Genomic DNA, 14,362 nt, shown 5'->3' on the forward strand with positions numbered 1-14,362 from the left:
GCACACACATATATGTGTGTTTATATATACATATATTTTTTTTCAGTAATACAATCCAGAGTCCAGTTCCTTAGAGACAAAAGACTCCTCTTTTATCGCATGATTTTTAAATTCCAGTAGAATCACCAATTCTTTTTTTAGACTGTCCTCCTCCCCCACAGCAGGCAACCCAACAGAGCTCTCCAGCTTTCCCACGAGCCACGGTCCACAAGGCTGGGATCAGGGAGTGCATTTCTACTCCTGGCTAGCACAGTAACTGGCTGTGTGACCTTGGGCCAGTCACGTGCAGTTCCTGTGGTTGTTCCTCATGGGCCCAGCGGGGCTTGTTAAAATCCACTATCCTGCCAGTTCTTTGAAAATGTAACCCACTCTTCAAATGCAATGAGACACTGTTTCTATTAGAAAGTTAAGTCATTAATCCCGAGCCATAAGATGTGATGGTGGGGGAAAGAAAAAAAAAAAAACATGAGAGGGGGCCCTGGAACCTGAGCTCTACCAAACCTTCTACTATCTCCATTTCTCCCAAACCCAAAGGGAGCTGAGTTTGGCAAGTTCCCTTTCTAGTCTTAAAATTCTATGACTGCGTGAACCTTGCTGGGCCGAATTAATCAAGGTCAGTGCTATCCTAGGAAAAAACACATGAATAGACCCAAAGGTTCTCAAATTCCTCAGTGCTGGATGGCAGAAATTTTGATCAGAACATTTGTTAGAACTCCCAAGCTAAATCTAATGGTGACAATTTAATCTCTGAAAATTATGAGACTTCAGACCATAAGCTTTCTAAAAACAACACCCATCCTTCTTTGAGCATTTACTTCAAATGCTGGTGCTTGCCCCTGAAGATGCCCTGGGAGGGTCATTGTATTAGCGTATATGCAAGACTTCTTAGGTGCCCCTCAGCTAAATCTGCGTTTCACCAGTAGTCTTACTCCCTGGTACTCCCTCAAGGGTGTGCTTCTGTCTTTTTGGCCTGCCTGTATCAGTCAAACACCTTCCACACTGTAGAGAAACAAGGACTAGAAATTACCTGGAACAGCTGCCCTCTATGACAGAGGACACTGTCCCTATTTATTAATATGCCCCAGGCTGGAAATCTGGTCTTTCCCTCACTTTGCCAAGTTAGCAGAGGATGGTTTATTAGCTAGAAAAAGGTTCTATCAGCTCAATGAGTGCACAGCCACACTATCATGAAAGCAACTCAGACACAAAGTTCAAATGCTTGACCTAGAAATCTAAAGAGGCAGCACCTTCTCTAAAAGCCTTGGTTTTAATTCAGCCCCTCTGCTCACACCTGTTCCCAGACCCCGCCTCAATTTAAGTCTTACAGTGGCCACAGGGGACCCAGTTCATCACAAACCACCAGATGTTCAGCATGGAGGCATGGTGGTAGACGTGCAGGACCGTGATCTGGTGGTTATTCTTCCGCAAGATGAAGAAGAAGGTGTCCATGAATTCGATGAGCTTGGAAAAATAGTACCACCAGAGGACACGGATAATCTAAGAGAAAGAGGTCATCAATGTTTCTCTGGAATACCACCCCTGACATGTTTTACTAACATCTCAGAATCCCAGGTTCACTCAAAGCCCCACTGGCTCAAGTTCTTCAGCAGCTAGGAGCTCTGGTCATTTGGAGAGCATCGCTAACTAAAGAATACTGGGGGTGGGGGCAGGGGGCGAGGAGCTTGGAAATGACAACAGGGAAAAATTTTAAAAGAACCACTGACATCCTCCAAGATGAACAAAAAAAACGACACGTTGAGATGATGTCCCGAGCTGAAGAGTCGGACATTTAACCAACTGAGCCACCAAGCGCCCCATCGAATAGTTTTAAGGAGAGGAAGGACTGCCATGCTGAACATATAGCAGCAGCCTTTTATGTAAAACACTCAGCGTGGAAGTCACAATGTACAAACAGACCACTCTCCCAGGGCACTCTGAGGAATGATTATAGCATTTAAGGCATTATTCATAAGATCCTGTTTATATAAATGCTGAGAAATGCATGCGTTTCCAACCCCCCCTCCCGCCCCCCCGGAAACTAAAATTAATAGGACTCAATTTTACTAAATGAAACTGTAGTTTTTATCTTAAACCTTTCATGTTGTTCTAATTTTCATACCATGTGTATGTTAAAAAAAATTCTTTTAAAAATGTCAGTAGGAATTACCTTGGGCAGTGAAGTTCATGGAACTTTTTGTTTTTTGTACGATTTGTTAAAAAGAAAAACTATTAAAAAAAAGAGAGACCATACCTTCATATCTGCTTCTCCTGCGCTGCGTGTGCCCTGACAGAAGAAGTTGTACCTGCCTTCCCATACTCCTGTCACTAACTAAAATAAAACAAAACAAAACAAAACAGAAAAAGCCAATCACCAACAATATCAGAACATATAAAGCCCTATTCAATTAAACTTCAATTAGTTTCTGAATTTGCGACAACTGACCTTGGGCTGGCTGAGGCAAGTCTGCTCTTTGCTCCTGAGCAAAAATCAGGATGACAGGGAGTGTGGACAAAGGGAAGTTTAGATGACCTAAGTCTCAATTTCACAAGGGGTGAACTGGGAGTCACTCCAGGGTGCTGCCTTACCAAGCTGGCTCTCTCCACAATTTTCAATTCCCCAGGCTGTCACAAGGCCTCGACCAGCTTGGTGGCAGGCTCTCTGGGTCCTGCCCACCAGGCAGCCTCAGCCCTTCCCTAAACCAGGGGCTTCTCAAACTTGACCTTGGGGCATCAGAATCCCTGAAAGGGTGTGTTAAAACAGGATCACTGGGGAATGTTTTTGATCCAGTAGGCCTGGGGTGGGGTCCAAGAATTCCTAGGTTCCCAGGTAATATGGATGGTGCTGGTCTAGAGACCACACTCCCAGAACCGGTGCTGTAAAACCTAGGATCATTCAGTAAGCCTCGCCTTCATTATTTCCTGTTGCTGTATCATCCCCTGGGTCCACGAAGCAGACCTCCACAGTGTCACAGAAAGGACCTCAGAATTGAGCTGCAAGCTCCAGGTATCACCAGTTCAATATGACGGCCTCAGTTTCCTCATCTGTACACAGTGAGGACACCTGGTCTAGATGAGAGTTAAGGATCCACTGTAATGTCCAGAGAAGAGATTTAATTTGAACACCTGTGCATGTCCACAGTATTTTTTTTTTTTTAAGTTTGTTTATTTTTGAGAGAGAGAAAGACAGAGTGTGAGCAGGGGAGGAGCAGAGAGAGGGAGACACAGAATCCCAAGCAGGCTCCAGGTTCTGAGCTGTCATCACAGATCCCAATGTGGAACTTGAACTCATGAACTGTGAGATCATGACCTGAGCCGAAGTTGGATGCTCAACCAACTGAGCCACCCAGGTGCCCCCACACTATGTTCTAAACAAACACCTACGGGGTGCTACTCCTTGTCCAGGTAAACTGTAGCTCACTGCTTCCTCCCAAAGCCTATGGTGACCTTGAGTTTTCCTGGTGACTTTCTCTCTGGTGGCCAACTGGCACTAGATGGGTACAAATGTGGTGGCCTGCCTCGTGCCTGATCTCATCTGGCATCCAGCATAAAAAACTGGCCTTGGGTCTCAAAGTGTGTTCTCCAGTCCAGCTGCATTCACATCCCATGGGAACTTACAAGACATGGAAATTCTTGAGCCTACCCTGGACCTTCAAAATCAAAACTCTGGGGGCAGATCATCAAGATAGGGCTTCAGAGTCATGATCACAGACCTTTGGAGAATCTAATACTGTGGTTTATCAAGTGTGGTCCCTAACCTAGAAGCATCGGTATCTGCCAGAAATTTGTTGGAAAAACAAAACCACAAGCCCCACCCTAGACCTACTGAATCAGAAATTTCTGGGTGCAAAGCCCAGCGGTGTGGTAACAGGCTGTTTTACAGGTGACTTTGATGTAGCTAAAGTTTGAGAACCACCGGCTCAAAGCTGTGGTTCCCATTCTAGTTGCATAACAGGATCACCTGGGGAGTTTCTAAAAACTAATGCCTGGCCTCGCCCCAGATCATTAAACCAGAATCTTGAGGGGCCTTTTACAAAGCTCTCAAGCTATTTCAACATGCAACTAGGAGTGGAAACCACGGGTTTCATGGTGGGTGAGCCACGAAGGATGACAAGGGCCTGAAGACAAACGGTTAAATTTCCACCCAGTCTGACCTCAGAAATGTCGGTAGTGGGTGTGGCCACTGCACTCTCACTGGACACCCAGCTTAGAAACTGCTTTTTTTCCTATTAACTTCCTTTCTGTGGTTTGCTTTCTGGCTTTGTCATCGTCTATACATAAAAAAGCATCAGGCATTAACATGGTCTTCGTGGCCAAAGACCAGCACAGGGGTTTGGGGCACACACGAGGGAGGCATCATTATGTGATGAAGAGTCTGCATTAGGAAGCGAAAGGTTGGAGCGCTGGGCTAGCTAGGCTGCTATCCTATCCACCAAGGCCCAGGACCTGAGACGAGCCCACTGAGTTCCTCAGGCCCTGGGTACTTTAAAGTAAAAAGATGAGGTTGGACTAAATTATCTCTAAAGGTTCTGTTCTAACTTTCTACAATTTCTGTGTTAAGACTTAAAAAAAATAAACCACAAACTACACTGCACTATCTTTTAAATAAATTTTTTAATGTTTATTTATTTTTGAGAGAGAAAGACCAAGTGTGACTGGGGAAGAGGCAGAGAGAGAGGGGGACATAGAATCTGAAGCAGGCTCCAGGCTCTGAGCCGTCAGCACAGAGCCCAATGCGGGGCTCGAACTCACAGAATGAGAGATCATGACCTAAGCCGAAGTCGGATGCCTACCGAATGAGCCACCTAGGTGCCCCTACACTGCACTATCTTTGAAAAACCAACATCCACAAGGTAATTTATAAGGTCTATTGTCCTCTTAAGTCACAGCCAGTGAAGCACACCACATGCAGACCTTATTTCAAGTTCCAAGAATCAAGACACAAAGCCTGAACCCCAAGAGGGGTTGGGAGTCAGTGGTGTTGGCATGTGTGCCCTCAGAAGAGCTGCCGCCTTTCCTTTTACCCCCTGAGGGAACCAATGAATTCTCTTCTGTGACGATACAGAAAGGGAACTAATGGTTCTCCATGAGATTTTCACAGGACTCCTGAAAATGATAAAAAGTAAGGACAATACAGCAAAGTTCTTCATGAAGATAAATTTATGCCATTTAAAAGATACATTAACAATGATAGCCTTACTGAAATTTATTAACAGTGACTGTCCTCATGTATCTAGGACACATTTTTGAAATTTTAGCATCTTATTAATTTAAAATTCTAGGACCTACCATCACTGTTTTCCAGCTACTGTTTTGGTTTATAGTGTCTTGAGATACCCTGGGTTGCTTTTGCCAACTTGAGAACAGAATGGTGTGTGTGTGTGTGTGTGTGTGTGTGTGTGTGTGTGCGCACAAAATTAAAGATGGTTGCATCCATGAATGCCTGCCTTGGTGGTAGAGGGGAAAAGCAAGGGAGCTCTCTCTCTGAGGAAGAAGAGGACTAATCCTTCCCTGTAATCCTGCAGCCACTTTGACTGAGGAAGGGTCTGTTAACTCCAGCAGAAGGGACTGACACATGCCTTTCTTTCAAAATGTCTTTCAGAAGGCAGCCAGGTTGGACTGCCTTGCTCCTTAAGCTAATTACCTTAAAATTCCATTTGTCCCTTTTCCTTTAAATGGGGGGAAATATCCTTATCTAAAATACCCACCATCTCTAGAAGCTCAAGAACTTCAGGTCTTGGGTGGATGAACTTCCCCAGCACTGAAACGTGAAGCAGGTACACCAACCAGAAGCTCTCATCCGTCCAGTGCCATTTCAAACTGCCCCAGGCCCGCCATCCTGATCTCCTAGTAGAGACTCCCTGCCAACCAGGCATCTCTCCCTTGCTCACCACTGCCACTCAGCACTTCCACTGGGGCCCCAGGGTCTCCCAAACCACTGAATTCTGGGTTTAAAACCCTTCAGACTCTCAGTGCCTTCAGAACCCAATCCCAAACCCTAGGCAAAGCATTCACGTTCTTCCACACACTCCCCCAAGCTGACTTCCCCTGCTCCCTGACCTAAAGTCAGACGGGCCCCCTTTCCTTCTCCAAGCATGCCACTCCTCACCCACCTCGATATGGCCAAGGGCACAGAGCACAGGTTTGGGCACTAGCCAGGAGGAGGTTAAATCCTAGCATCCCACATTTAGCTAGGTGACCTTAGACCAAGTATGTCCATCTCTATACACCTGTTTCTTCATTCCCCAAACAGGACAAAAATAGCAGTCCCACCTCTTCAGGATGCCCTGAGAAATAAATGAGATGCATGGAGTGTACAAATGCTTATCCTATCCAAGCTGGCACATGGGACAAACACAATGAAGTTAGCAGTGACCATGAACTTATTCTTTTCAACCTGAGTGCTGTCTGCACCCAGGTACCCCCATCTCTAGCTCTAAAAATCCTATCTACCTTCAAAGTTTGGTTAAAATTCTCTTCGTGATCGCTTGCTTGAGCACTCCAGCTGAAGTCTATCCTTCTTCCTCTAAGCTCACCCTTGTGACCTTGTGGTATGTGCTCATATGCTCCTCCTTTCAACGCTTTGTTAAAGGGTCTGTTTTGCGCCCTTTGGTAAGCTCACAGAGGTGGGGACTGTGGCTCCTGCATCCACAGAACCCAGCACAGGGACTTGTACACCAGAGGTGCTGAATAAATATTTGCTAAACTAATGATAAAGAGGTCAAGCCATGGCTCTTTGCCCCTCAAATTGAGGCCTAATGTGTTATTCATAGCCAAAAAACCCCCACCAAAACAAAAAAAAACCCCAAACCCCAAAAGGTGTCATTTGTAAATGGAGAAACTGAAACAAAGTATTTTAGTGAAACTTGAATTTGACAATATTCGTCTGAATTCTTCTGTTCACAAGATGGAAAAACCAGTCCCCATCAAATGTCATAGTGGGGGGATATGGAAAGTTGAATTCTCAAGTATCCCCTCTGCTTTTGCAGGGATAGAATAATTTAACACACGAGGACCAAGCACCTGACTTAAAGTTTCTCCATAAGACTCTCAGCAATTCTCCATAAAATGGGCCAGTGCCAGAAGGTTCTGTTCCCTCCATCCCCCATCAGAGGGAAACAGCATGGGGTTTTCAAGGCTATTCCCTCCAGCTCCACTAGGAACACATCAGAGGAGACAATGCTCTAGTCAAAGTCACCTTAGCTACCACTTCCCTTCAGGGCTCAGGCCTGGCTTCTTTCCAGAGAGCTGCTTTGGTCAGTTCCCCAGAAATCTGACACACTGCTGCAGACACTGCAAAGCGAGAGGGCCCAGGAGGCTGGACAAAGGTGAGGCACTGAAAGTAAGGGTAGGTCTCTCTGTCTTGGGCTTCTGGGAATCAGCTCAAAAGAGGGCAGGACTATACCTCATTGAAAAAGCAGTCACAACGCACAGCTTGCCACTACCTGCACAGTACGGCTACTCCAAGAGCAACAGTGTGCATTATTTACCTGGCTTTTCCCAAGTAATCAAAATACAAATAGAACTACTACAAACCATATGTGCTTTCCCCTTCCTTGGAGTAAGGCAAACTTTAATTAAGCCAGGAGCATGGAAAGGGCTATAATTAAAGCTGAGCTAGAAGCTTTTTCTTCTTAGGAGACAAATTCAATAACCAAAGGTGGTTTCATGCATCTTTTCATTTAAAGAAGAAAAGTTAGGTGAATAGCACAGCTAGGTCTGGATGATTCACTTCGTGGAGTTAATAATTTCTAATATTGAGAGAGGTGACTTTTCTCATCTAACACCACAGTTAGCCACAAATGAGGCATAAACTCTAGCGTGATAACCACTTCCAGAGCACTTTCTGGAATGCCACCAAAGCATCTCAAGAAACAAGGTCATTTAACATTTAAAGAATAAGCAGAAGAATGTCTTCTTGGGTGACCATGATCAGCCATTCACCCCAATACTCCAAGATGTCAGAGCCACAAGATAACCCTTTTCCAAAAGGGCTGGCTGCTTTTAGTGATAGGGGCTTGGTAAGCTGTGTGGTCATTACCCCCAAGCAGACATCCATCCAATAGAAGACAATGAGACTAGAGACTGTCCTTACTGGAATTCAATTGCATCTATAGGACCCAAACGGCATTTCTAAGCAACACCAAGTGTGTGGTTGACATGTTCATAGTTTTTATGGTTTCCATGTGAATGTCCAAGTGTGTGTTTTTTAGATTTGTGTATAAGTTCATGTTTTCAATAGGGAAACAAAGATGAGAAGTGATATGGGTGCCCCAAGGTCACACAACTTTTTGGTGATACCACCAGGCACCCAGAATTCTGGCTCTCAGTTCACTTGCAATCTCAAACGGCAGTTCAATCCTTAATAAGAGCACGATGGGGGTGCTCTACCCATGAAGAATTCTCTGGAAAAGTAGACTTCTTACCTGCATCTTTACTTCAGCAGTGGTTTGGTTTGAAATTAACCACCAGGTACTCCAAAATTCAAAGTACCTATTTCTTCCAGGGTTTGGCTAGTCGCTCTTGGCTGTGCTATTATGAAATAGGGTCAGATCAAAGCATGTGGCCTTGAATTTAAAATCTTTCATGTCCGGACTATAAGGATGCCCACTTAAGATAATTCACACTCATAACTTTCAAAAGTGTTTTGTTTTTTTTCCTTATTACCAGAAACACCCTTGGGTTACTGCTGAATGAAATACTCTTAAGTCATAAGGACAGGCTCTATACACTAGAAAAGTCTTCAGAACAAAGCACAAAGAAACAGCTTGTCCTCATCCAAACCCAAAATAGGTATGTCTGGCATTTTTCCCTGAACCCTACACCCTGCCCTCTTAAGCTGGTAGTCCTTTTCTCTCACTTTTCAGGCCTCCTGAGGAGTGGCTTCTACTAAGTTGCTTTCACGTGTACAGCCAGAAATGCTCATTTTATATTTCATGGGGATGTTAGTGGCTAGGGAGAGCAAGACCTCAAGCTAAGACTCAGCATCCTGAGACAGTGGTGCACAATGGTTTAAGGCACAGGCCTGAATCCCAGGCCTACCTGGGAAGTCTCCGTCCACAGAGAGGGCAGTGGCAGTGTGATGAACAGTCAATGAGCTAGCCCACTACCTGGCGTAAGGCAGGCACCTATATAAATCTTTGCCAAGATTCTAGTCAGATGTTTGCTCCTTCTGCTTCCAGAGCACGAAAGCCCATGAGTAGGCCTGAGGTGGTGTTGCCCCTCCTGTTACAGAAGCCCCAGCCAGGGCATCCTTTGAATAATTTAAAGAGAGATCTCCATCTCTCCATCTACCAACTCTTGCTTTGCAGATTAAGTCTGCTTTGGTTGAGGATTTGTAAAGTAATGTGTTTTCTCATGCCGCCGGGTCGCCAGGCCACCAGGCCAAGTTACACCAAAGGCTTGTGGGGTCAGTTTAGAGGTGTCAGGCCTGGCTTTGGACCAACTCCAAAGCTTGCTCTCAACTGGCAGGTAATCCTCCCCTTTCTGCTGGGTGTGGGAAGTGAAGGGAAGGCTGCATCCTTTTCTCCATTTGCCCAATATAAGGCATTCTCTCAGGGCAGTGCCAGATCAACTGAGGGCGCATAACTGCGTGGGGTGTTTCCACTCATTGAGATAAGTTTCCTTCTGAGCAAAGAGCTTCTGTTGCAGGGGAACCGAGAGTGAGAACTATTTTATGGCAATCATCAGGCCTTTCTGAGAAGTATTAATCTCACCAGATGACTGAACTTCTCTATACCTCTGTTAAATGAGAAAAGCAGAATAGTAAATATTGTTTTCAAAGTACTTTAGTAAACAAAATCTTTTTTTTTTTTTTAAATAAAATTCAATGATCAACTACCAGGTCTTTTCAGTGTTTTTCCAAATCCTATTTCCCCACAATAATATTTCTATTTTAGGAAAGCCTGAAGGGAAAGAAAAACAAGACAGTTTAGAATATAGTGTTTCCAAAGCAACTGCTCTGTGGTTCTATCAGGACCTTCAAAGCCAGAGCCCTGGGAGGAACAGGCTGTCAGGTGCTTGCCCAGCTGCTTCAACAGTGTCAACCCCACAATTACAGAGAGGTCAGAAGGCACAAGCAGAACACCCATCTCGCAAACTTCTTTCATCTTTCCAATAAAGAAGCATCAGAAGCATCAGAAGTCTTCAAAAGAAGATGCAAAGGAAAAAAAAGTACGGACGTCTGGTTCTGGCAATGCAGCAAACTGAACAAAAACAGAACCCACTCCCCCACTACAAACTCATATACAGAAAAGCTGCACAGAACCCTCCAAAACAAGTGCATCACCTCTGATGCTTAACTGTAAGGTGAGGCCCCTCCCCAACGCATTATTCAGAAAGGAGGAAGTTTGCCTACATTGAAGTCCTTTTAAAATCTTTGACTTGGGGAAGACACATTACCTGAGATAACCCCACCCAGCAAAACTAGTTTGGGATGCTTATCCAGAACACCAAACTCTTTTTGTTTTCAAAGAAGAGATTTCACGAAGATTTAATAATTATTCCCAGAGGTATGACCTCACAGATGTGGCTGAAAACAAATGGTTAAAAGTTTGGAGAGAACTGTCATATCTCGATCACAGAGAAAAAAAGACCCGCGATGCTCCTACGTTATGGAGTGAAAAAAAGACAAGTGGCAAACTTTCAGAAATGAATGATATACAGCCATTTGAACTAAAAACTCAATAGATGGATGAGACAGGAGACACAAATGAAAATGTGGGTGAATCAGAAGAATGCAGAGGACAGAGATAAAGAGGCACAAATATTCAAAAGACAGCATGTGTGGAGTCTGGGACTATCTAGCATGTGTCTAACCGCGGAGAGAGGAGGAGAGGCCAGAATCTAGCAAACGATGGCAAAGCACTTTCCTCAACTCATGGAATATGTAAACTTTTGGACTGAAGGCTCACAAGTCCTGAATGAGTTACATGAAAGCAGAGGGCTACCCAGGCAACTGTTTTTAGTTTTTTAGGCAACTTAACAAGTACTTGGAACAAAAAAGATTACTTACAAATGAACAAAAACAAGACTGCAGCTGACCTCCCTGGAATAAATCTTCAAAGCACTGAAGAAAAATAATCTAGAATTCTATGCCCCACTAAAATACTATTCAAGCTTAGAGACAAATAAAATGATGCTCAAATGGAGACTAAGAGTTTAGTCTTCACAGGAAAGAACTACTCTAGAAGAAGAAAACCGAGACTCAAAGGCAAGAATGAATTTCACAGGTCAATAGCACAGAGAAGAGCAACCCCAGAGTGTAAAGATGACTGTTCAGGACCTTGGAACACGCTGGGACTCAACACGACAACCGAGACATGGAAGATGGGACCAGAGCAGAAACTTCTAAGGTCCTGTGTTACTCAGGAAGATAGAAAGAATAATTCACTTTAGACTTTATGAAATCATAAAGGCATATTCAAAACTTATGGGTAACACTAAAATATACAATTAGAAGGAATGATTTTTAAATCAGTAAATGAAAAAAGAAATGTACACACATAAAAAAGGTCAAAGAAATTATTCCAAAATAATCACTACACTAAATGAAAATAGGTTAAATTTCCCCACTAAAAGACAAGAGACTATCAGATTCAGTCATTAAAGTCCTCCTATGTATATATCTGGTAAAACAAACAAAAACAAGCAACATTTGCATAAGGAGACCAAGAGTACTCAATATAACACTGTCAACTGGAAACCTGTATGTCCATGCAAAGAGAACTGCACAAAATGGTATGATAAATTGTAAAACTGAAATAATAAAGAAGTTAAAATTAATTACCTAAATCTGTAAGTTTCAACATGGATTGATCTCAAAATACAATGACTAAAAGGAGGCTATTTGAAAGAGTAGAAACAGTAAACCATTTACATAAGTTAAAAAAAATTCCTCACAATATATTACGTGCTATCAAGTATACATACATATGTATTGAAAAATATAAAAATATATCCAGAGAAGAAACATAGGAACTTTGGAGGGAAGTTATATTTGGGAAGGGACTGTACTTCAGATGCATTTTTGTAATATTTTCTTTTTTAAGTAAACAATTCAAACTGATAATAAAAGATCAATATTTATGAGGTAGATATTGTTTATGTGATTTTATTTTTCATATTCTGAAGTAGTTCTGAAATTACAATTTATTTATTTATTTATTTTTAACGTTTATTTATTTTTGAGACAGAGACAGAGCATGAACAGGGGAGGGGCAGAGAGAGAGGGAGACACAGAATCTGAAATGGGCTCCAGGCTCTGAGCTGTCAGCACAGAGCCTGACGTGGGGCTCAAACTCATGGACCGTGAGATCATGACCTGAGCTGAAGTCAGACGCTTAACCAACTGAGCCACCCAGGCACCCCTGAAATTACAATTTAAAATAAAAAATTCAGAGGGTAAAAAAGAATACGTTTTAGATCTATGCCAATCCAGATCCATCTATTCAGTCAGCTATCAATCATTGCTTGCTTGCTTATTTATGTATGTATGTATGTATATCTTTGAGAGAGAGAGAGAGACAAAGTGAGAGCAGGGGAGGGGCAGAGAGAAAGGGAGACACAGAATCTGAAGCAGGTTCCAGGCTTGTTGTCAGCACAAAGCCCGATGTGGGGCTCGAACCCACGAATTGTGAGATCTTGACCTGAGCTGAAGTAAGAGGCAAACGGCTGAGCCACCCAGGTGCCCCTCAATTGTTGTATTAAAATTACACGTTAAATGTTCTGAATGCTCGAGACAGTTCTAACTGCAAGGGAATACAGATACATAAGTACTCAAAAAATAATCTTGTTTGTAATCTGTGATTTTTGTTGTTAATAAAGTAAAATGGTGGTTGAGGCCTTTTCTTTTTTCTTTTAGCATTTGCAACTGTTCTATCCCAATGCTCAGGATACATTTGATGGAGCCCTACTAACAAAGGGAAGAGACACGGAGATTACAGCCATCCTGTAAGTACATCATCTGTGTGAGGGACAGGAGGCAGAGGCCACACCCACAGAGCGGTTTAATGGAAAGCCATGTGTCATGTTTATTGGGAATAGCAGGAAGACAAGAGAGGCTAAAGAATCACTGCCTTTTAGAGCTTGAGTCTTCTGACTCAGTGTCCTCCTGCCTTCACAGGGGAACTGATCCTTGAGTAGTTTTCAAGAATGAGATGGAGACTGTCAAATAGAGGTGGGCTTGGTTAGGTCTGAAAGGAAGTTTCTTGGGGGTAGATGGGAAAAATGAAAGACACTGGTATTGGGGGGTTTGAGTAGAGCTAAGCAGAAGGCGCAGGCTGAGAGATCAGTGTCTCCTCCTGAGGAAAGGGGCCAGAAGTTCTTAAAGTTCAAAGCCCACCATGCAGTACTGACCCTGCTTCCTCTGCAGCTACTGCTGAGTCCCAGGATGAGTGCACGAGACCCAGGCTGATCAACAGGGATGCTCCCTTTTGGACTGTAACAAACCAAGCAATGAGGTTCTCTCAGCTTAGGGGGACAAGAGGCCAGAGGCAGGTGGAGAGCAGATATACCAAAATGGTTGGCATACAGCAGCTGCCTGAGTGGGACTCTCATGTTTGGCCCACTAACAAAGGAGTCAGAAGTGGCTCAGAAAGCCTGCCAGAGGGGACAGTGGAAACAAGTCCAACTTGGACATATACCACATGTTGAGGAAAAGCCACATCTGGCATTATCTGGTTGGGGGTTCTCAATCTGGACCTCGGGGACATACAGATAGTTTGGAGAAACAGTGGGGCTTCGATAAAGCATGAAATATGCCCTGCCTCTCAGAGGCACATAAGATTTTTATATTTGCTACTAAGGATAGAGATTTACAATGGTGAGTGACACAAGCCAAGCTGTTTTCTATTAACTGAAATTTTATTTCTGAGCCTTGTCACTGACTGTGATTTTAGGTAACACCTAATTTAATACGTAAAAGTTAAAAGGCTTGCCATAAAGCCCTAGACTTTCAATCTAAAACATACCACTGTTCAAATCGGGGATCCAGAAACATTTTCTTAGAAATAAAACACCAAGCTCATGAGGTAATAAGAAGTAATGCCATGTCTCTCCTTTCAATTTTCTTGCTATCAAATGCATTAACTATAAACAAGTCTAAATTTTTTCTACATTTTAAACTCCGTTTCACAGTTCTAAAAGTCATTGTTATTTTCCTTCTTCTGGTAATTTTAAAGCTATAATGACTCTCCCCCTTTTACTTCCTTGTTACCTTCCTTCTTTCAAGATTTCTCTTTGTCTCCTGTGAGTGACAGTTAATTTTATTTGTATTAGCCTAGAACTTGCCAAGGCAGCTGTGAATTCATGCCACAGGATTAAATACACACAAATATCAATGACTACGTATTTATTTTTTAAATTC

General features: G+C 43.2%; 1 protein-coding gene across 6 annotated transcripts in view; it reads right to left on the reverse strand.

The window, feature by feature from the left end:
- Positions 1-14,362, reverse strand: part of ELOVL5 (ELOVL fatty acid elongase 5) — a 74,558-nt gene that overhangs the window by 7,060 nt on the left and 53,136 nt on the right. For 5 of the 6 annotated variants that reach the window (XM_042986567.1, XM_042986563.1, XM_042986562.1 and 2 more), the window contains 2 exons: positions 2,252-2,329; positions 1,326-1,497 (listed from right to left, as the gene is read on the reverse strand). In XM_042986567.1, the coding sequence (XP_042842501.1) occupies positions 1,326-1,497; positions 2,252-2,329 (250 nt within the window). The remainder of the gene's footprint in view (positions 1-1,325; positions 1,498-2,251; positions 2,330-14,362) is intronic. The other variant, XM_042986565.1, reaches the window with a different exon arrangement.

This window comes from Panthera tigris, chromosome B2 (assembly GCF_018350195.1).
Source record: "Panthera tigris isolate Pti1 chromosome B2, P.tigris_Pti1_mat1.1, whole genome shotgun sequence".
In the NCBI taxonomy this organism is placed as follows: Eukaryota; Metazoa; Chordata; class Mammalia; order Carnivora; family Felidae; genus Panthera; species Panthera tigris.